The sequence below is a fragment of the Ranitomeya variabilis genome, chromosome 4 (assembly GCF_051348905.1).
Source record: "Ranitomeya variabilis isolate aRanVar5 chromosome 4, aRanVar5.hap1, whole genome shotgun sequence".
Lineage (NCBI taxonomy): Eukaryota > Metazoa > Chordata > Amphibia > Anura > Dendrobatidae > Ranitomeya > Ranitomeya variabilis.
The window spans coordinates 530,306,591-530,330,558 of NC_135235.1; the positions used below are offsets into that span (position 1 = coordinate 530,306,591).

Genomic DNA, 23,968 nt, shown 5'->3' on the forward strand with positions numbered 1-23,968 from the left:
AAACCAGTGCCAGAGTACGGATGTAATTTGTGGGCAGAGTTTGTACGGCCCCCGAAGGATGGTATAAATATCCAAATGGCCCTTCACAGAAAAAAGATTCCCCACCCCTGCTCTACAGGAAGATTAGTAGAAGCTTCTACCATGATGGAAAGGCACGAATATAGCAAAACTTCAGAACTAGAACCTGCACTATTGTATAAGAAAATGTGACCAAGAGTCCAGGAGGATCAGCAACACTGGAAAAACCCTTCCATGCTAAGTGTCTGTAAAGTATTAGGTTTTGTCACACAAGGTGTGTTAAGTGGTTATTTTCCATTATGGTGAAGTAAAGCATTGAATGATGCCCATTCAGATCATTGAGCTATCCATTTATATGCAAAGACACACTTTGTAACTACTCTACAGTCTGGTTAATTTATGGTGGTCCTGTTAAGAGACTACCTCTATAAAAATAAGGGAAACATAAAGTAGTGACAGAAACGTGTTTAGCATTCTCTTTGTTAAACATGTCTATTCTGAAGTTCTGTTATTTTTTTTTTAAATGACATTTTATTAGGTGCAACACTCACATCGTATTTATGATCTGTTGCTGCCTGCATCGCGGAGCTGATTGACTTCTTTCTCCCTATTACTGTGCATAGGGAGAAAGCTGTTAGCAACTGGAGGGCAGGAGAAGACAACAAGAATTTCAACAACACTCATTGAGGTTGAGGAACCTTCTTCTTCACAATTGCTGTTTTTGTTAAAGTTTCCAAAACTAAAGGAGAAAGAAACATGCCAAACAGAATTTTGATATCAACATGGCACTAACTAAAGGTGCCGTGTACACCAGCCAATGCATGGTGTTAAACGACCTTCAAATGGCTACATTCTTGCTGGATGGTGGTTGTTTTCTAACCCAGTTAGACAGGCCGATCGCACTTCAGATATGCACAGAATGATCAGTAATAGATTTTGCTATAAATATAGGCTGCCACTGTTCTCGGTAGCACAGGTCCTCTTTCCACAGAACGATGTGCTGTCAAGAATAACGATGCTTTAGGAATACAAAAAGATCATTTCACCCCCATTAATGATCTTTTTTTCATTCATTGGTTGATCGGCAGTGCATCATTATTGGAAATGAAGCATTCCTAGGATGGCATGTTCCTGATAATTGTGTATTTTAAATGCCCCATTTACTTATGCTGTCCTCAAAGAGGGGAACATAAAGGTGGTGTCAAATTCCCTTGGTCACAGGTATTTCAAAATAGATTTTTAGATTTTTATAAACCCAACACCACCTTAACAGAAAGGAGAAGTTTTCGTACCTGTCCATGGATGTAGGTCAGCGTTCCTGCATTAGTGCATAATATATCATGTAATACTTATGACGGTCCACAGAGGAGATAATATATTATGCACAGCAAATGAAAGGTAATGTTAGGTTAGATCTCTAATCCTGAGACTTAAATTTTGGCAGGAAATTTATTTTAACAATTGATATTATTACACCTAATTTACTCAGCAAAGACAAGTCATACACATTCACTGGCTTCAAAGCAACAATTTCATGGTAATGTCAAGAACTATAGTCAATATGTCAACACTTAAAATAACTTTATGATTTACAAAATTGGCAATATAGCAAAATACATAAAAATGTTTAGCGCACAACATAAGAAAACATTTTTTATTATAAAAAAACAGTGTCTCCGGTGAAGCATATTTAAGACAATGAACTTAAATAGTAATGTAAAAAGATCTGCATGGTCAGTCCCAGTAAAGCTTCTAAAGAAACACCAAGAACTGCACCCTTAATGGCGACATACTCTCCATTATATTTATCTGATGTTGTACTTGTTACAGAACATAACGAGGCCGATAGATTCCACCTCATCATAGACGTAGCTGGTAAGATGTACTAATTCATACAATGCCTGTGTTCACCACGGGCAATATGAGATGAGAACTCATAGCGGTCCTGGCTACGATGTCCACACATATTGCATTCAAAGGGGTCTCGAAATCCATGGCACCCCATGTGGATGGTAAACATGACATAATCAAGAAATAAGACATAACAGTGGTCACAGCGGTACACCCCTATTGGGAATCCATCCTTGCTTAACATCTGCAGGAGATCACGTTGAGAGAGTCCTGGGTGTTTAAGGGGCTCATAGACCCTGGCATGCTCTTTAGGGGGTTGGAGTGCACTGTTTGTCCGAATTGGAATGGTATTTGGGTTTGATGGATACGATGCCCGCTCTTCATGGCTGCTGTTGGTGTCAGTTGAGTCTTCAGCATTGCCACTTGGAGATAGGCACTGTTCAGGAACTGACTTCTCTCTTAGAGGCTGAGGGGGCAGGTGGCCATTGGAGATATCAACATGTGTGATTGGCACTGGATAAAGGCTGCTAATGATAGGCACCATTTCAGCAGTGGGAGTGGGTGGAGTGTGAATTATAGGGCGTAAAACCCCTGGACCAAGGTATGGCATTGGACCTCCTATATTCTGCTCGAACACTCTTTGAGGAATTACGTCATGATCTTTATTATACAAGAAACTGTTGAAGGGAACTTCAAAACATTGTCGCTTCTCTCCTGAGGAAGGAAAATGGAGAGTAAAATGTTATTAGTATATTGCAAAAATGACACACAAGCAAACACAAGGATATTTACTGTATGTCCTGGTGACTGCTCTGCTATGCAATTGAACTACTAATCGCAGCATCTGTTTTATAGGACAACTTCTTATGTTCTTAATCGTAGATTACCTTTTCTCTTTTAATGGGAACTAGCTATGTAGACATTTAAAGCTATTTTCCCATAAACAAAAGTACATTTTAATCAAAAGATCTTGGAATAATAATAATTTCTACAATTGGATGTGTATAAATTAAATGTTCCTGTGCTGAGATAATCTTATAAATGTGCCCCTGCTGTGTGCTGTGTAATGGCTGTGTCTGACTGTACAGGAACATGGTCTGATCATACCACAGCTCCTGGGCAGGGGAGGAAACAAAAGAGGATACAGACATTACAGCATGGGATCGCAACTGATTCTTTGAGGTAAACTATTTTTTCTGTGAGGTAAAACATTGCTTTTAAACAGGCAGGAAAATGTTTTTCCTCACAGAAAGCAGCAGCTTTGATCTCATACTGTCTGTATACTCTATTTTCCTTCTTCCCTGCCCAGGAGATGTGGTATGATCAGACCATGTTCCTGCACGGTCAGACACGGCCATTACACAGTACACAGCAGGGGCACATTTATAAGATTATCTCAGCTCAGGAACATTTTTAACACATCCAATTGAGGAATCTATTATTATTTTAAGATCTATTGATTAAAATGTACTTTGTTTGTGGGAAAACCCCTTTAAAGCATTGTTTAATGGACTTACTGCATTCCTTGTAATCTGTTGACAAACCCGGCAGAGACTGATATGCTATAGATTTTTTGCAGTGGAAAATGTGTAGTGAAATTCGTGATAGCAAAACCTGGACTAAATTGCGTAGATTTTTTTCTAGATTTTGTCGTATAGTACATTTGTGTGCAAAAGCCAAAAGGTAACATGTAATAGTTAAATTTCACGGAATTTCCTCTACAAGTTACAAAAGTATTATTGGGTGAAAAATCTGCAGTATGTGGCTAGTTTATATATTAAATTTTAAATCTGCAGCATATCAACTTCCAAATCCACATCAGAATCCATGGATAAAACATGTGGATTTGGTGGCAAGTAGTGATGAGTGAGTGTGCTCGTTACTCGAGTTTTCCGAGCATGCTCGGGTGTTCTCCGAGTATCTTGGGTGTATTATGTTTGAGTCCCCCATGTCATGATTCTCAATGGCGAGAGAACATAGCCCAGCATATATGAGAACTAGCTCTTGGAAGATGGAAACTATACTAACCATGAACTAAACCTGCCGCACAACTAGAAGTGGCCGGGTAGCATGCCTACGTTTTTTATCCCTAGATGCCCAGCGCCAGCCGGAGAACTACCTAATCCTAGCAGAGGAAAAGACAGTCCTGGCTCACCTCTAGAGAAATTTTCCCAAAAGGCAGACAGAGGCCCCCACATATATTGGCGGTGATTTTAGATGAAATGACAAACGTAGTATGAAAATAGGTTTAGCAAAATCGAGGTCCGCTTACTAGATAGCATGAAGACAGAAAGGGCACTTTCATGGTCAGCAGAAAACCCTATCAAAACACCATCCAGAAATTACTTTAAGACTCTAGCATTAACTCATAACACCAGAGTGGCAATTTCCGCTCACAAGAGCTTTCCAGACACAGTAACGAAACAGCAGCTGTGAACAGGAACAAAATGCAAAAACACACAAGGACAAAAGTCCAACTTAGCTAGGAGTTGTCTAGTAGCAGGAACATGCACAGAAGGCTTCTGATTACATTGTTGACCGGCATGAAACTGACAGAGGAGCAAGGTTATATAGCGACTCCCACATCCTGATAGGAGCAGGTGAACAGAGGGGATGATGCACACAAGTACAATTCCACAAGTGGCCACCGGGGGAGCCCAGAATCCAATTTCACAACAGTACCCCCCCCTCAAGGAGGGGGCACCGAACCCTCACCAGAACCACCAGGGCGATCAGGATGAGCCCTATGAAAGGCACGGACAAGATCGGAGGCATGAACATCAGAGGCAGTAACCCAAGAATTATCCTCCTGACCGTATCCCTTCCATTTGACCAGATACTGGAGTTTCCGTCTGGAAACACGAGAGTCTAAGATCTTTTCCACAACGTACTCCAACTCACCCTCAACCAACACCGGAGCAGGAGGCTCAACGGAAGGCACAGCCGGTACCTCATACCTGCGCAACAATGACCGATGAAAAACATTATGAATCGAAAAGGATGCAGGGAGGTCCAAACGGAAGGACACAGGGTTAAGAATCTCCAATATCTTGTACGGGCCGATGAACCGAGGCTTAAACTTAGGAGAAGAAACCCTCATAGGGACAAAACAAGAAGACAACCACACCAAGTCCCCAACACAAAGCCGAGGACCAACACGACGACGGCGGTTGGCAAAAAGCTGAGTCTTCTCCTGGGACAACTTCAAATTGTCCACCACCTGCCCCCAAATCTGATGCAACCTCTCCACCACAGCATCCACTCCAGGACAATCCGAAGATTCCACTTGACCGGAGGAAAAGCGAGGATGAAACCCCGAATTACAGAAAAACGGGGACACCAAGGTGGCAGAGCTGGCCCGATTATTGAGGGCGAACTCCGCCAAAGGCAAAAAAGCAACCCAATCATCCAGATCCGCAGACACAAAACACCTCAAATATGTCTCCAAGGTCTGATTAGTCCGCTCGGTCTGGCCATTAGTCTGAGGATGGAAAGCAGACGAAAAAGACAAATCTATGCCCATCCTAGCACAGAATGCCCGCCAAAATCTAGACACGAATTGGGTCCCTCTGTCAGAAACGATATTCTCCGGAATACCATGCAAACGAACAACATTTTGAAAAAACAGAGGAACCAACTCGGAAGAAGAAGGCAACTTAGGCAAGGGAACCAGATGGACCATCTTAGAGAAACGGTCACACACCACCCAGATGACAGACATCTTCTGAGAAACAGGCAGATCCGAAATAAAATCCATCGAGATGTGCGTCCAAGGCCTCTTCGGGATAGGCAAGGGTAACAACAATCCACTAGCCCGAGAACAACAAGGCTTGGCCCGAGCACAAACGTCACAAGACTGCACAAAGCCTCGCACATCTCGTGACAGGGAAGGCCACCAGAAGGACCTTGCCACCAAATCCCTGGTACCAAAGATTCCAGGATGACCTGCCAACGCAGAAGAATGAACCTCAGAGATGACTCTACTGGTCCAATCATCAGGAACAAACAGTCTACCAAGTGGGCAACGATCAGGTCTATCCGCCTGAAACTCCTGCAAGGCCCGCCGCAGGTCTGGAGAAACGGCAGACAATATCACTCCATCTTTAAGGATACCTGTGGGCTCAGAATTACCAGGGGAGTCAGGCTCAAAACTCCTAGAAAGGGCATCCGCCTTAACATTCTTAGAACCCGGTAGGTAAGACACCACAAAATTAAACCGAGAGAAAAACAACGACCAGCGCGCCTGTCTAGGATTCAGGCGCCTGGCAGACTCAAGGTAAATTAAATTTTTGTGGTCAGTCAATACCACCACCTGATGTCTGGCCCCCTCAAGCCAGTGACGCCACTCCTCAAAAGCCCACTTCATGGCCAAAAGCTCCCGATTCCCAATATCATAATTCCGCTCGGCGGGCGAAAATTTACGGGAAAAAAAGGCACAAGGTCTCATCACGGAGCAGTCGGAACTTCTCTGCGACAACACCGCCCCAGCTCCGATCTCAGAAGCGTCGACCTCAACCTGAAAAGGAAGAGCAACATCAGGCTGACGCAACACTGGGGCGGAAGAAAAGCGGCGCTTGAGCTCCCGAAAGGCCTCCACAGCATCAGGGGACCAATCAGCAACATCAGCACCCTTCTTAGTCAAATCAGTCAATGGTTTTACAACATCAGAAAAACCAGCAATAAATCGACGATAAAAGTTAGCAAAGCCCAAAAATTTCTGAAGACTCTTAAGAGAAGAGGGTTGCGTCCAATCACCAATAGCCTGAACCTTGACAGGATCCATCTCGATGGAAGAGGGGGAAAAAATGTATCCCAAGAAGGAAATCTTTTGAACCCCAAAAACACACTTAGAACCCTTCACACACAAGGAATTAGACCGCAGAACCTGAAAAACCCTCCTGACCTGCTGGACATGAGAGTCCCAGTCATCCGAAAAAATCAGAATATCATCCAGATACACAATCATAAATTTATCCAAATAATCGCGGAAAATGTCATGCATAAAGGACTGGAAGACTGAAGGGGCATTAGAAAGACCAAAAGGCATCACCAAATACTCAAAATGGCCCTCGGGCGTATTAAATGCGGTTTTCCACTCATCCCCCTGCTTGATTCGCACCAAATTATACGCCCCACGGAGATCAATCTTAGAGAACCACTTGGCCCCCTTTATACGAGCAAACAAATCAGTAAGCAGTGGTAACGGATATTGATATTTAACCGTGATTTTATTCAAAAGACGATAATCAATACACGGCCTCAAAGAGCCGTCTTTCTTAGACACAAAGAAAAAACCGGCTCCTAAGGGAGATGACGAAGGACGAATATGTCCCTTTTCCAAGGACTTCCTTATATATTCTCGCATAGCCGCGTGTTCAGGCACAGACAGATTAAATAAACGACCCTTAGGGTATTTACTACCCGGGATCAAGTCTATGGCACAATCGCACTCCCGGTGCGGAGGTAGTGAACCAACCTTGGGTTCTTCAAAAACGTCACGAAAGTCAGACAAGAATTCAGGAATCTCAGAGGGAATAGATGATGAAATGGAAACCAAAGGTACGTCCCCATGAGTTCCTTTACATCCCCAGCTTAACACAGACATAGCTCTCCAGTCGAGGACTGGGTTATGAGATTGCAGCCATGGCAATCCCAGCACCAAAACATCATGTAGATTATACAGCACCAGAAAGCGAATAACCTCCTGGTGATCCGGATTAACACGCATAGTCACTTGTGTCCAGTATTGTGGTTTATTACTAGCCAATGGGGTGGAGTCAATCCCTTTCAGAGGTATCGGAGCCTCCAATGGCTCCAAATCATACCCACAGCGTTTGGCAAAGGACCAATCCATAAGACTCAAAGCAGCGCCAGAGTCGACATAGGCGTCCGCGGTAATAGATGACAAAGAACAAATCAGGGTCACAGATAGAATAAACTTAGACTGTAAAGTGCTAATTGAAACAGACTTGTCAGGCTTCTTAGTACGCTTAAAGCATGCTGATATAACATGAGTTGAATCACCACAATAGAAGCACAACCCATTTTTTCGTCTAAAATTCTGCCGCTCGCTTCTGGACAGAATTCTATCACATTGCATATTTTCTGGCGTTTTCTCAGTAGACACCGCCAAATGGTGCACAGGTTTGCGCTCCCGCAGACGCCTATCGATCTGAATAGCCATCGTCATGGACTCATTCAGACTCGCAGGCACAGGGAACCCCACCATAACATCCTTAATGGCATCAGAGAGACCTTCTCTGAAAATCGCCGCCAGGGCGCACTCATTCCACTGAGTAAGCACAGACCATTTGCGGAATTTTTGGCAGTATATTTCAGCTTCATCTTGCCCCTGAGACAAGCACATCAAGGCCTTTTCCGCCTGAAGCTCTAAATGAGGTTCCTCATAAAGCAACCCCAAGGCCAGAAAAAACGCATCCACATTGAGCAACGCAGGATCCCCTGGTGCCAATGCAAAAGCCCAGTCCTGAGGGTCGCCCCGGAGCAAGGAAATTACAATCCTGACCTGCTGTGCAGGGTCTCCGGCAGAGCGAGACTTCAGGGACAAAAACAATTTGCAATTATTTTTAAAATTTTGAAAGTGAGATCTATTCCCCGAGAAGAATTCAGGCAAAGGAATTCTAGGCTCAGACATAGGTGCATGAACAACAAAATCTTGCAAATTTTGTACCTTTGTGGCGAGATTATTCAAACCTGTAGCTACACTCTGAAGATCCATTTGAAACAGGTGAACACAGAGCCATTCAAGGATTAGATGGAGAGAAATAGAGGAAGGCTGCAGCATAGGCAAACTAGCAAGTGATTCAATTAAGAGCACACTCAGAACTAGAGGGAAAAAAAAAAAAAAAAATTGTAGCAGACTTCTTTTTTCTCTCCTTTCTCAGCCAGTAATTTAACCCTTTTTTGGGCCGGTCAAACTGTCATGATTCTCAATGGCGAGAGAACATAGCCCAGCATATATGAGAACTAGCTCTTGGAAGATGGAAACTATACTGACCATGAACTAAACCTGCCGCACAACTAGAAGTGGCCGGGTAGCATGCCTACGTTTTTTATCCCTAGATGCCCAGCGCCAGCCGGAGAACTACCTAATCCTAGCAGAGGAAAAGACAGTCCTGGCTCACCTCTAGAGAAATTTTCCCAAAAGGCAGACAGAGGCCCCCACATATATTGGCGGTGATTTTAGATGAAATGACAAACGTAGTATGAAAATAGGTTTAGCAAAATCGAGGTCCGCTTACTAGATAGCATGAAGACAGAAAGGGCACTTTCATGGTCAGCAGAAAACCCTATCAAAACACCATCCAGAAATTACTTTAAGACTCTAGCATTAACTCATAACACCAGAGTGGCAATTTCCGCTCACAAGAGCTTTCCAGACACAGTAACGAAACAGCAGCTGTGAACAGGAACAAAATGCAAAAACACACAAGGACAAAAGTCCAACTTAGCTAGGAGTTGTCTAGTAGCAGGAACATGCACAGAAGGCTTCTGATTACATTGTTGACCGGCATGAAACTGACAGAGGAGCAAGGTTATATAGCGACTCCCACATCCTGATAGGAGCAGGTGAACAGAGGGGATGATGCACACAAGTACAATTCCACAAGTGGCCACCGGGGGAGCCCAGAATCCAATTTCACAACACCCCCACAGCTGCATGATTTGTGGCTGTTAGACAACCTGAATACATGCAGGGATTGCCTGTCTGTTAAGGAGTCCCCATATGTATTCAGGCTGTCTAACAGCCACAAGTCATGCAGCTGCAGAGACAAAAACATAATCTACGAGCACGCCCAAGATACTCGGAGAACACGAGAGCATACTCGGAAAACTCGAGTAACGAGCACACTCGCTCATCACTAATGGCAAGCAGTGCACAGTTTATCTCTATGTGGGAACATACACAGAGTTTGATCTTCCAGCAGTGCCACCACAATGGAAAGAATGTATGCCCTCCAGAAGGTCTTACCTGATGGAAAGGTATTTTTTGCAGCCACTGTTAGGGCATGTGCAAACAAACGTAAAAATCAAATGACTGGTATCTGTCATTTTGATGGATAGCACTTGTCACCATGTTATTCTATGGGTTGTGCACATTTTTTTCCTTTGACTCAGTAGGTCCGAGGAAAAAAATGTAGCAAGCACCATTTGCTTCAGAGAATCGGATGGCACTCACCCATTCAACTCTATGGGTCCATGAAAAAAATTGGACCGATGTTCACAAACTGCTAATATAGAGAAGGTGCAGAACCTTTTTTTTTCTCTACGTCCGATAAACAATTGGATCACACTCTGTTCAAACTCTAATCAGAGTATGATTAGCATAATAGGACTGATTTTCTCAGATGGAAAAAGGTTGTGTGACCCTAGCCTGATAAATCCTGAATAGGATCTAAAATGGACAACTCCTTCTATTAACTGACTTTCTATTTTTTTACGCCTGATGAGCCCTTTAATTCTTACACTGTTTATCCCATTACATAATTAAATATTTGACTGAGAATTCTGAGTTACAATGTAATTATGCTGTTCTGGATATATTTCAAAAGCTTTAAAAGCAATCTGAGATCAAGTGAAGAACATAGATCAAGTAAAAATATGACGCAAGTAAAAATAAATGACAAGAATTTATTTTACAATGATTACATAAGCAGGAAGCGTAAATACCCCAGGTATGACCTGTTTACATCATGTTTTAAAGTAATGTGAGTAGTGAATAGCAGAATGCACAAACAGATGACATTAGATTAATGCAATATTATACCTGTGACTCACGGCAAGCACAATCTCCCTTCTCAAGTTTATTTGTGGAGTGTACCTCTCCCTACGACTGTTTTTTATGTTACACAACCATAACTTCTCATTCACTGATACATGAGCATCCCCTGGCAGACAGACTCCTATGAATCACTGTAGGAACAAGGACCGACTGCTCAAAAGAGATTGCTCAAGGTAAGAAAGTGACAAGAGGTGAAAAACAGCTGTCACGTCAAAGTGAATAAACAATCTGAAAAAATGTCAAGTCCAAGAATCACAACAAGTCATCAGTGGGCTTCCTGTCATCGTTCTATGTAAATGAGGCCTTCAGCTATTCATTACTCCTGATATATTACCTGTTATTTAGGAGTAAGATGACATAGGAGAATGAATGGATCTGGCTCTTATTGTGAGACGTATTAGGTTATATGGATTTTGCAAATCTCATTTCAGTCTACCGTATTTTCCGGCGTATAAGACGACCCCCCAACTTTTCTAGCTAAAATATAAAATCTTCTTAAAAGTCGGGGGTCTTCTTATACGCCGTGTGTCGGCTTATAGGGTGGGTGACCAATGTGCATATGGTGGGATGGAGTGGTCCCAATGATGAAGAGAGGGGGCGTCTCACAGGGAAGGTGTAAGTGGAGTATCCCCCTATTACCTCATTGTGGCAGCGATGCTCTCTGTGCTGGGGGCGGCGGCGGCAGCTCCTCTTTGTGCAGCATGGTGTCTCCATGCTGGGGGCGGTGGTGGATCCTCTTTGTGCAGCGTGGGGGCTCTGTGCCTGGGGGCGGTGGTGGCTCCTCTTTGTGCAGCGTGGGGGCTCTGTGCTGGGGGGTGGCGGCGTATCTTTGCACAGTGTTGGGGCTCCGCCGCCATTTCCTCAAAGCCCGGAGGCCCCGGCAGCTCCTTTGCTGCGATACGGTGGCCTCCGGGAAAATGGCCGCTGGGGTTGGCGCATGCTCAGATTCAGATCTCGTCTCCCGGGACGGGATCGGGACGAGATCTGAATCAGCATGCGCCGCCCCCAGCGGCCATTTTCTCAGAGGCCACCGTATCGCAGCAATGGAGCAGCCGGGGCCTCCAGGCTTTGAGGAAATGCCGGCGGAGCACCAATGCTGCACAAAGATGTGCCGCCGCCCCCCAGCACAGAGCCCCCACGCTCAACAAAGAGGAGCCAACACCCCCAGCACAGCACTGAGTCACCATGCTGCACAAAGAGGAGCCACCACCCCCCAGCACAGAGAGCATCGCTGCCACAATGAGGTAATAGGGGGATACTCCACTTACTCCTTCCCTGGGAGACGCCCCCTCTCTTAGTGGGACCACTCCCCCCCACCCACCATATGCACATTGGTCCGCACCCGCCCTATAAGCCGACACACGGCGTATAAGACGACCCCCGACTTTTAAGAAGATTTTCAGGGGTTGAAAGGTCATCTTATACGCTGGAAAATACGGTAGTTCTCATGGGAAACTATTTTGAAATATTGCTGCACATTGTGCCATTTTATCTGCAGCATAAACTCCATTATGAAGGCTGACATCACAGATTTCTATTATCATTATGAAATCACAATGTCATAATGCTCCTTAGATTTGGTGTGAGTATGCAGTTTTCTGGAGACCCCAGCAGCATAAAAAAGATAGAATATGACGAGAGGTCTTCTTGGGGTTCTATATTGAGCTGTTACATAGCTGGCTTACGTAGAGAAATGTACTACTACATCAGGGAATTACAGCAACAGCAATTCCCCATTAAATCTTTATCATCACAATGTTCCCTTTTTATCCAATAAATGCTTGTGGGAAAAGTACATCTCTCACAGTTACTTAGGGCTGGACTGTCCGTATGGCAACTCTGGCAAAGCCAGGTGGGCAATTCCTGTAGCAGTCCGCTTGGGTCTGCGTCACTGTTAATGATATCTGGGTCCTTAGCGCATCTAACCCAATAAAACTGACAGAACAGAGAGCCCTTAGCATCACATCGGGCTGCAGACTGCGGGGAAGAAGCCACCACCTCTCATTGTGGGAGCAGCGTAAAGAAGGTTTCATTTTTTTTATTTTTTTATTTAATTGTTGGAACATTGAAGGATTTAAGGGCAGCAGGGGTCACTATTGTTTAGGGATATAGAAGGTATACTTACTATGTGGAGGAACGGGGGGACACTAGTAATATGTAAAATCAAAGCTGGACCAATGGGAGGGACTGTTATTATATAGAGGCACAGAGGAGGCATTACTATTCAATGGAGGCACAGATTATTCTACAGATTAGGCTACTATTCCTATATGGAAGTGTAATGCTGGTAGGTGTGGAACGACTGTGCCACAGGACGGGCTTACCCTGGAGAAGTGTAACAAAGTGACTACCTGGTATACACTAGCGCCTCTGATCATGAGGATAGGCTTGACTGCAGGTAGTCAACAGGTAGCGTGCTGGTGAAAAAAGTCTCATTATCTGGCGCATGCTTCCTATTCCTCCATATGCTAATGCACCCTTCGGATCCATGCATATCATCATTCCTTCCAGCCCAACCTTCCTTCCTCTTCACCATGTTTAGTTTTATAAATCCTGCGCATGCGCAGTTACAGAACACAGTGCGGGTTCAGTGTAAGATCGCAGAGTGAAGGAGGAGAGAAAATGGAGAATGAGGTGCTGTGTGCAGGCACAAGATTTAGCTCTAATGTGCAGGGCATGACAGTGATGTCACTATACAGTATTCATTACTCATGAGCGAGCACAGCCAAGGATGGGCAGCCTGACACTATGTTTGAAGTTATATGCCCTTCTTAGATCAAATTTAGTGAAATTCTTTTCCCCAAAGATTCTGTCAAATAGTTCAGAGCTCAATGGCAGAGGGTACTTGTTATTGATGGTGATTTTTTTAAGTACCCGATAATCAATGTAGGGATGTAAGGAGCCATCCTTCTTAGTCACGAAGAAGTTGACACCGACAGGTGAAGAAGCTATACGGATGAATCCCTTAGCTAGGTTTTCTTGGATGTATTCTGACATTGGTTGGTGTAGACCCTCTACACCATGGGCTTGGGCTTACATTCTTACATTGGAGAGGCATAATTAAGTGACTAACTGGTATTCACTAGAACTTCTGATGGTGAGGATAGGCTTGGCTTCAGGTACTCAACAGGTACTGTTTCAGGACAGACACAGGTACAAGGTACAGGAGGATGAAGCCAGAGACGTGGTCAGACAATCCAGGGGTCAGGGCAGACAGCGCAGGATCAGAGTGCAGAGCCAAGGTCAGGAACAGCGAGGTCAGAGAGGTTGCATACACAAGCCGGAACAATAACGGGAGAATTAATACAAACAAGCGCTTAAACAGGATACTAGCAGATGAACTAACTAGGAACCAATGTTCAGACGAAAAGTGTTGGGATGAGCTGCCTAATAAACCCACTGCTGCCTGGGGATAGGCTGGGTAAGTTAAACTCTGCAGGACGACACAGCAGGGTTAAAGGGGTTGTCCACTACTTTCAATTAACCCCCCAATGTATCCCCCTGGGGCCCCTAATGAATTGTGCAAATACCTTCCGTTGCCGTTTTCGCCTGTGAGCGGCGCTATTCCGGCAGCTGAGTCCAGGACACGCGACCCCCAGGCTGCAGCCGCTGCTTATTTCTACCGACGTCACGTCAATTTCCAGTCTTTGGATATTAACGTGACGTCAGCAGCAGGCGTGACCCAGCCTCACAGTCAGCAGTCACTCATTAAGAGTGACTGGGCTGTGGGCGGGCTGGGGGCTGCCTGCGGGGCTGTGCTGGGGGCGGGCAGGGCTGTGCTGGGGGCGGGCGGGGCTAGGCCGGTATGTGTGGGTGCCAGGGCTCTGCATGCCGGCGCCGGTATGTGCGTGCCGGCGCCGGTATATGCAGGCGCCAGTATCTGCGTGCCGGCGCCGGGGCTCTGTGTGTCGTCGCCGGTATCTGCGGGCGGTGCTGGGGTCTGCTGCGGGGGGTGGTTCTTGGTGTGTGTGTGTGTCTCTGTGTGCAGAGACACACGTACCGGTGTTCTATAGAAAAGCCGGAAATTCAGCGCGGTGTAAAGTAAAATCACCCTGACAGGTTAGAATAGATAGAATAAATGTCTACACATAGTATAGGTATATATATATATATATATATATATATATATATATATATATATATATATATATATATATATATATATATATACAGTGGGGCAAAAAAGTATTTAGTCATTCAGCAATAGTGCAAGTTCCACCACTTAAAAAGATGAGAGGCGTCTGTAATTTACATCATAGGTAGACCTCAACTATGGGAGACAAACTGAGAAAAAAAATCCAGAAAATCACATTGTCTGTTTTTTTATCATTTTATTTGCATTTTATGGTGGAAAATAAGTATTTGGTCAGAAACAAACAATCAAGATTTCTGGCTCTCACAGACCTGTAACTTATTCTTTAAAAGTCTCCTCTTTCCTCCACTCATTACCTGTAGTAATGGCACCTGTTTAAACTTGTTATCAGTATAAAAAGACACCTGTGCACACCCTCAAACAGTCTGACTCCAAACTCCACTATGGTGAAGACCAAAGAGCTGTCAAAGGACACCAGAAACAAAATTGTAGCCCTGCACCAGGCTGGGAAGACTGAATCTGCAATAGCCAACCAGCTTGGAGTGAAGAAATCAACAGTGGGAGCAATAATTAGAAAATGGAAGACATACAAGACCACTGATAATCTCCCTCGATCTGGGGCTCCACGCAAAATCCCACCCCGTGGGGTTAGAATGATCACAAGAACGGTGAGCAAAAATCCCAGAACCACGCGGGGGGACCTAGTGAATGAACTGCAGAGAGCTGGGACCAATTGAACAAGGCCTACCATAAGTAACACACTACGCCACCATGGACTCAGATCCTGCAGTGCCAGACGTGTCCCACTGCTTAAGCTAGTACATGTCCGGGCCCGTCTGAAGTTTGCTAAGGAGCATTTGGATGATCCAGAGGAGTTTTGGGAGAATGTCCTATGGTCTGATGAAACCAAACTGGAACTGTTTGGTAGAAACACAACTTGTCGTGTTTGGAGGAAAAGAATACTGAGTTGCATCCATCAAACACCATACCTACTGTAAAGCATGGTGGTGGAAACATCATGCTTTGGGGCTGTTTCTCTGCAAAGGGGCCAGGACGACTGATCCGGGTACATGAAAGAATGAATGGGGCCATGTATTGTGAGATTTTGAGTGCAAACCTCCTTCCATCAGCTAGGGCATTGAAGATGAAACGTGGCTGGGTCTTTCAACATGACAATGATCCAAAGCACACCGCCAGGGCAACGAAGGAGTGGCTTCGTAAGAAGCATTTCAAGGTCCTAGCCAGTCTCCAGATCTCAACCCTATAGAAAACCTTTGGAGGGAGTTGAAAGTCCGTGTTGCCAAGCGAAAAGCCAAAAACATCACTGGTCTAGAGGAGATCTGCATGGAGGAATGGGCCAACATACCAACAACAGTGTGTGGCAACCTTGTGAAGACTTACAGAAAACGTTTGACCTCTGTCATTGCCAACAAAGGATATATTACAAAGTATTGAGATGAAATTTTGTTTCTGACCAAATACTTATTTTCCACCATAAAATGCAAATAAAATGATAAAAAAACAGACAATGTGATTTTCTGGATTTTTTTTTCTCAGTTTGTCTCCCATAGTTGAGGTCTACCTATGATGTAAGTTACAGACGCCTCTCATCTTTTTAAGTGGTGGAACTTGCACTATTGCTGACTGACTAAATACTTTTTTGCCCCACTGTATATATATATATATAAACTAGATGTTTCCAGCCAGCTAACACTCGGCACACTCATTGCTATCTAATTAACGCTGCTGGTGATTAAACTAAAGTAAAAAATGACAACATTCAATAGCGCTTATGCAGGTGGTAAATTAACTTAAAATGAAGTTAATAACAATAGTGTGGTGATGTGTTGGGGGCAGGATTATGTGTGGTGATATGGTGGGGGGGCGGGATTATGTGTGGTGATGTGGTGGGGGGTGGGATTATGTGTGGTGACGTGTTGGGGGTGGGATTATGTGTGGTAATGTGGTGGGGGGCGGGATTATCTGTGGTAATGTGATGGGGGCGGGATTATGTGTGGTAATGTGGTGGGGGGCGGGATTATGTGTGGTAATGTGGTGGGGGGTGGTATTATGTGTGGTAATGTGGTGGGGGGCGGAATTATGTGTGGTAATGTGGTGGGGGGTGGGATTATGTGTGGTAATGTGGTGGGGGCGGGATTATGTTTGGTGATGTGGTGGGGGGGCGGGATTATGTGTGGTAATGGGGTGGGATTATGTGTGGTGATGGGGTGGGGGGGCGGGATTATGTGTGGTGATGGGGTAGGGGGCGGGATTATGTGTGGCGATGTGTTGGGGGTGGGATTATGTGTGGTGATGTGTTGGGGGCATGGGATTATGTGTGGTGATGTGGTTGGGGGCGGGATTATGTGTGGTGATGTGGTGGGGGGCGGGATTATGTGTGGTGATGTGGTGGGCGGGCGGGATTATGTGGTGATGTGGTGGGTGGGCGGGATTATGTGTGGTAATGTGGTGGGGGGCGGGATTATCTGTAGTAATGTGGTGGGGGGCGGGATTATGTGTGGTAATGTGGTGGGGGGGCGGTATTATGTGTGGTAATGTGGTGGGGGACGGGATTATGTGTGGCAATGTGGTGGGGGGCAGGATTATCTGTGGTAATGTGGTGGGGGCAGGATTATCTGTGGTAATGTGGTGGGGGGCGGGATTATGTGTGGTAATGTGGTGGGGGGCGGGATTGTCTGTAGTAATGTGGTGGGGGCGGGATTGTCTGTAGTAATGTGGTGGGAGGGTGGGATTATGTGTGGTAATGTGGTGGGGGGGCGGGATTTTGTGTGGTAATGTGGTGGGGGGCGGGATTATGTGTGGTAATGTGGTGGGGGGCGGGATTATGTGTGGTGATGTGGTGGGCGGGCGGGATTATGTGTGGTGATGTGGTGGGCGGGCGGGATTATGTGTGGTGATGTGGTGGGGGGGCGGGATTATGTGTGGTGATGTGGTGGGGGGGCGGGATTATGAGTGGTGATGTGGTGGGGGGGCGGGATTATGTGTGGTAATGTGGTGGGGAGCCTGGATTATGTGTGGTGATGTGGTGGGGGGCAAGATTATGTGTGTTGATGTGGTGGGGGGCTGGATTATGTGTGGTAATGTGGGGGGTGGGATTATCTGTAGTAATGTGGTGGGGGGGCGGGATTATGTGTGGTAATTTGGTGGGGGGGCTGGATTATGTGTGGTAATTTGGTGGGGGGGCTGGATTATGTGTGGTAATTTGGTGGGGGTAGGATTATGTGTGGTAATGTGGTGGGGGGCGGGATTATCTGTAGTAATGTGGTGGGGGGATGGGATTATGTGTGGCAATGTGGTGGGGGGGCAGGATTATGTGTGGTAATGTGGTGGAGGGCAGGATTATCTGGTAATGTGGGGGGGCGGGATTATGTGTAGTAATGTGGTGTGGTGGCGGGATTATGTGTGGTGATGTGGTGGGCAGGCGGAATTATGTGTGGTAATCATTATGTGTGGTGATGTGTTGGGGGCTGGATTGTGTGGTGATGTGTTGGGGGGATTGTGTGGTGATGTGTTGAAGGGGCGGGATTATGTGTGGTGATGTGGTGGGGGTGGGATTATGTGTGGTAATGGGGTGGGGGGCGAGATTATGTGTGGTGATGTGTTGGGGGGATTGTGTGGTGATGTGTTGGGGGCGGGATTATGTGTGGTGGTGATGTGGGGGGGGCAGGATTTGTGGGGGGCGGGATTGTGTGTGGTGATGTGGTGCGGATTGTGTGTGGTAATGGGGTGGGGGGCAGGATTATGTGTGGTGATGTGGAGGGGGCGGAGCTACTGTGCAGGGGGCGGGATTAGCGAGTAATCACGATGCCTGTTATATATATATAGATATCATTGAGACATCTATATATATAATCGTCTAAGGGGCACTTCCGTCTGTTTGTCTGTCTGTCTGTCTGTGTCATAAAAATCCCAAGTCGCTGATTGGTCGCAGCCAGCGGCGGGCACAGTCCGGCTGCGAAATGGCCGCTCCCTACTCCCCTGCAGTCAGTGCCCCCTCCATACTCCCCCCCAGTCAGCGCCCGCCAACCATATAGCGTTTTAGCAGTCCGTTAAACCGACTGCTTTACACCGTGGCATAACACAGTGTCTGTTAACGCTGCTATTAACACTGTGTGATGAACTTTTTACTATTGATGCTGCCTATGCAGCATCAATAGTAAAAATATATAATGTTAAAAATAATAAAAAAATAAAAAAAATGGTGCTATTCTCACCTTGTGAGACCGCTAAGTCATCTGGGTAATTTCGCAATGCATCACTGGGAATGGAAGCTGGCGGCAGCCTCGCAGCTCGCGTGCATCTATGGACGCCAGAGGGTGAGTATATAACTATTTTTTATTTTAATTCTTTTTGTAACAGAGATATGGTGCCTACACTGCTGTATACTACGTGGGCTATGTTATATACTACGTGGCTGCTATATACTACGTGGCTGCTATATACTATGTGGCTGCTATATACTACGTGGCTGCTATATACTATGTGGCTGCTATATACTACGTGGCTGCTATATACTATGTGGCTGCTATATACTATGTGGCTGCTATATACTTCGTGGCTGTGCTATATACTACGTGGCTGTCTGTTCTATATTACGTGGGCTGTGTTATATACTACGTGGCTGTGATATATACTACGTGGCTGTGCTATATACTACGTGGCTGCTATACACTAAGTGACTGTGCTATATACTATGTGGCGGCTATATACTACGTGGCTGCTATATACTACGTGGCTGTGCTATATACTACGTGGCTGTGCTATATACTACGGGCTGTGCTATATACTACGTGGCTGCTATATACTACGTGGCTGTGCTACTGTATATACTACGTGGCTGTGCTATATACTACATGGCTGTGTTATATACTACGTGGCTGTACTATATCCTGCACACTGAACCCCCGACATCCAGCGCCCCGAACCCCCGACATCCTGCGACCAATCAGCGACAGACGCAGTCCAGCCGCGAATTGACAGGGGATTTAAACACCTCTTCGGTCATTGGTCGTGCCCGGCCGGCTGCGACCAATCAGCGATGTTGGCGCGGGATTTAAATACCGCTTCAGTGATTGGTAGCTCACGGCCGGCTGCGACCAATCAGCGATATTGGTGCGGTATTTAAACACCACTTTGGTCATTGGTCGTGCCCGGCCGGCCACGACCAATCAGCGATATTGGCGCAGTCCGGCCGCAAATTGGCGCCAGATTTGAACCACGCTTCGCTGATCAGCCACCCGGGCACGACCAATTAGCGATATTGGAGGGGAATTTAACCCACACTCACAGAGCGACGTACATACATACATACATATTCTAGAATACCCGATGCATTAGAATCGGGCCACCATCTAGTATATATATATTTATATTTCATACAGCGCTAGATAGCAGAAAAGCCGGTAATTCAATTGCCGGCTTTTGCTATCTCCTTCCCAAACCCGACAGGATATGAGACATGGTTTACATACACCCCTTTATTCAATTGGATTGAGCGTATAATAAAGATATTACAACACCATGTGTATTTTTTCATTAAAATACTTTTTTCCAAATGTGTGTTTTTTTTAACCCTTTATTAATATTGGATTAATAATGGATAGGTGTCTTATTGACCCCTCTCCATTATTAACCAGGCTTAATGTCACCTTACAATAGCAAGGTGACATTAACCCTTTATTACCCCATATCCCTCTGCTACAGGGGAGTGGGAAGAAAGAGGCTAAGTGCCAGAATAGGCGCATCTTTACAGATGTGCCTTTTCTGGGGTGGTTGGGGGCAGATGTTTTTAGCCAGGGGGGGCCAATAACCATGGTCCCTCTCTAGGCTATTAATATCTGCCCTCAGTCACTGGCTTTCCCACTCTGGCGGAGAAAATTGCGCGGGAGCCCACGCCAATTTTTTCCGTGATTTAACCCTTTATTTTAACAGCTAGAGCCACAAAAGTTTGCACACATACACTTCTAACATTAGTAGTGAGGAATATGTTAAAAAAAAGGGATATGAAATGGTTTACTGTATGTAAACCATGTCTCATATACTGTCGGCTTTGGGAAGGAGATAGCAAAAGCCGGCAATTGAATTACCAGCTTTTCTGCTATCTAGCGCTGTATTAAATATAAATATATATATTTGTGTCTCACTGACATATATATATATATACACTCACCGGCCACTTTATTAGGTACACCTGTCCAACTTCTTGTTAACACTTAATTTCTAATCAGCCAATCACATGGCGGCAACTCAGTGCATTTAGGCATGTAGACATGGTCAAGACAATCTCCTGCAGTTCAAACCGAGCATCAGTATGGGGAAGAAAGGTGATTTGAGTGCCTTTGAACGTGGCATGGTTGTTGGTGCCAGAAGGGCTGGTCTGAGTATTTCAGAAACTGCTGATCTACTGGGATTTTCACGCACAACCATCTCTAGGGTTTACAGAGAATGATCCGAAAAAGAAAAAAAATCCAGTGAGCGGCAGTTCTGTGGGCGGAAATGCCTTGTTGATGCCAGAGGTCAGAGGAGAATGGGCAGACTGGTTCGAGCTGATAGAAAGGCAACAGTGACTCAAATCGCCACCCGTTACAACCAAGGTAGGCCTAAGAGCATCTCTGAACGCACAGTGCGTCGAACTTTGAGACAGATGGGCTACAGCAGCAGAAGACCACACCGGGTACCACTCCTTTCAGCTAAGAACAGGAAACTGAGGCTACAATTTGTACAAGCTCATCGAAATTGGACAGTAGAAGATTGGAAAAACGTTGCTTGGTCTGATGAGTCTCGATTTCTGCTACGACATTCGGATGGTAGGGTCAGAATTTGGCGTAAACAACATGAAAGCATGGATCCATCCTGCCTTGTATGGAGCATCTTTGGGATGTGCAGCCGACAAATCTGCGGCAACTGTGTGATGCCATCATGTCAATATGGACCAAAATCTCTGAGGAATGCTTCCAGCACCTTGTTGAATCTATGCCACGAAGAATTGAGGCAGTTCTGAAGGCAAAAGGGGGTCCAACCCGTTACTAGCATGGTGTACCTAATAAAGTGGCCGGTGAGTGTATATATATATATATATATATATATATATATATATATAGACACATATAGACTGTATATATATTTTCATTAATATTTGAGCCCATGGATCCATTCTATGTCCATTTTGCAAGCCGGCAAGAAAATCTTGCCGTATGGATGCCATACGGATGCCATACGGATGACACACAGATAATTTTTGGAGAAAAAATTGCACCCTCGCATTGAATACGGATCAATGTTCAGGAGCTTTTCTGCATATTACTGCTGTAAAAAACGGACTGTATTTCCCTATGCTAAGTGTGACGCCGGCCTTACATTTACACATTTTTTTCCTTTAGCGGCAATTGAGCATTCACAGTATGTCGTGAATTCTTGCCACATACTTCATCCTTTGCAATGCATAAGTTGAAATCAGCAAAATAATCTGATAAAAATTTGCAGGGGTGACAAGGATCACATTTCCTGAAAATCCACACTGGTAAATACTGTCTGTGTGAAAAAAAGTACATTTAAAGAAAGTGACGTTTCCTCCACAGTGAGAGGATTTGGTCAACACATCCATATCATATTATGGAAAAATTGTGATTGAGGCCTAATCATAGCGCTGAACAGTAGGATGAGGGAGATAGATGAACAAATTGACGAGCAGTTAAAGACGACCGTAGATTCTCTCATTCGAGAGAATCGAGCCGATTATGCAAATCACACTATGGTCAAACTCAGTATAGTGTGATCCGATTCTCTTAGATGAGACTAAAATTAAGAAAAAAGTCTCCATCTTCTCCATTCTGTCAGTTCGTGAAAATTGGACTGTATTCAGATGTCATCCGAGTGCAGCCCAATGTTTTCTTCGCTCTCACTGACTTGACTGGCTGAGTGCGATCTGACTATCAGAAGAAACTCATGTACTTTATGATGCGAAAAAGATGGACATGTGCACGTACCTATAGCATAACGTTGGTCCAGGTGCGATTTCATAGTTTGTTGGATCGCATTCAGACCAAAAATACGCTTTTCTGCACCTGCCCTTAGACAAATGTTTTTCATCCTAATTTCTTCTTTTTCAATACCCCCAAATCCTCTTTTACCTATTTATATAACATGTTTCTGTTGTTATCAATTTACAGTAGCTTTAACCCTTTTCTTACAGGTTTACCTGAATATAACGAAGTAATAAAGAGACCTGATACTGGCGTAAAAAGCAGCACTAAATGTAGAGCACATAGTCAGCAGATAATGGAAAATTTAAACCACAGAACAGTGTATTTGTCAGGGGGTCAGAAGTCATTTTAGGTTTCAGTTTTATATTACATTATTTCAGAACAGACTCTGACAGCCACCACAAGAGATTAATGGGACCAATACACAATAAAGTTAGTGTCTCTGGTTATTACAGTCAGACATGCTGTTTATGATTGTGAAAGCCGTGGCCTTACAGATATTATTCCCCTGAAAACAGAAAGAAAATAGCAGAATTAGTTCAGAAGCAGCGGAGACAGTGTTGTCTGATACATTTTAATGACTGTGACTTCAGCCTCATAAAACGATTTATGACACAATAACCTTTAACCACTGAGCTCTGCAGAGTGCTGATAAAATGGCTGATTAACACCTTTTCCACCTCCATTCTTCCCATGGTGTTTTACACCTCTACATGTATTGGTGTTACCCCCTGGAACCACTTGTACTTTCAGCCATTACAGTAAATCTCCTAAACATAAAAAATGCCATAAATACTTCAATAATGAACTAAGGGTACTGTCACACATTGAAATTTCGATCGCTACGACGGCACGATTCGTGACGTCGCAGCGTCGTACTATTATCGCTCCAGCGTCGTAGACTGCTGTCACACGTTGCAATCACGGCTCTGGAGCGATGCCGAAGTCCCCGGGTAACCAGGGTAAACATCGGGTTGCTAAGCGCAGGGCCGCGCTTAGTAACCCGATGTTTACCCTGGTTACCAGCGTAAACGTAAAAAAAACAAACAGTACATACTTACATGCCGGTGTCTGTCCCTCGGCGCTGTGCTTCTCTGCACTGTGTAAGCACAGCGGCCGGAAAGCACAGCGGTGACGTCACCGCTGTGCTCGCTTTCCGGCTCTGGTGCTTACACAGTGCAGAGAAGCTTTCGCCGAGGG

At 45.1% G+C, this 23,968-nt stretch overlaps 1 protein-coding gene across 1 annotated transcript in view; it reads right to left on the minus strand.

Annotated features, from left to right (window-relative positions):
* Window positions 1–1,457: 1,457 nt before the first annotated feature.
* The window catches only part of IKZF3 (IKAROS family zinc finger 3), a 200,984-nt gene continuing 178,473 nt past the window's right edge, over window positions 1,458–23,968 (minus strand). The window contains exon 8 of the mRNA XM_077252366.1: window positions 1,458–2,583. Coding sequence (XP_077108481.1) covers window positions 1,904–2,583 — 680 coding nt within the window. The 3' untranslated portion in view covers window positions 1,458–1,903. The remainder of the gene's footprint in view (window positions 2,584–23,968) is intronic.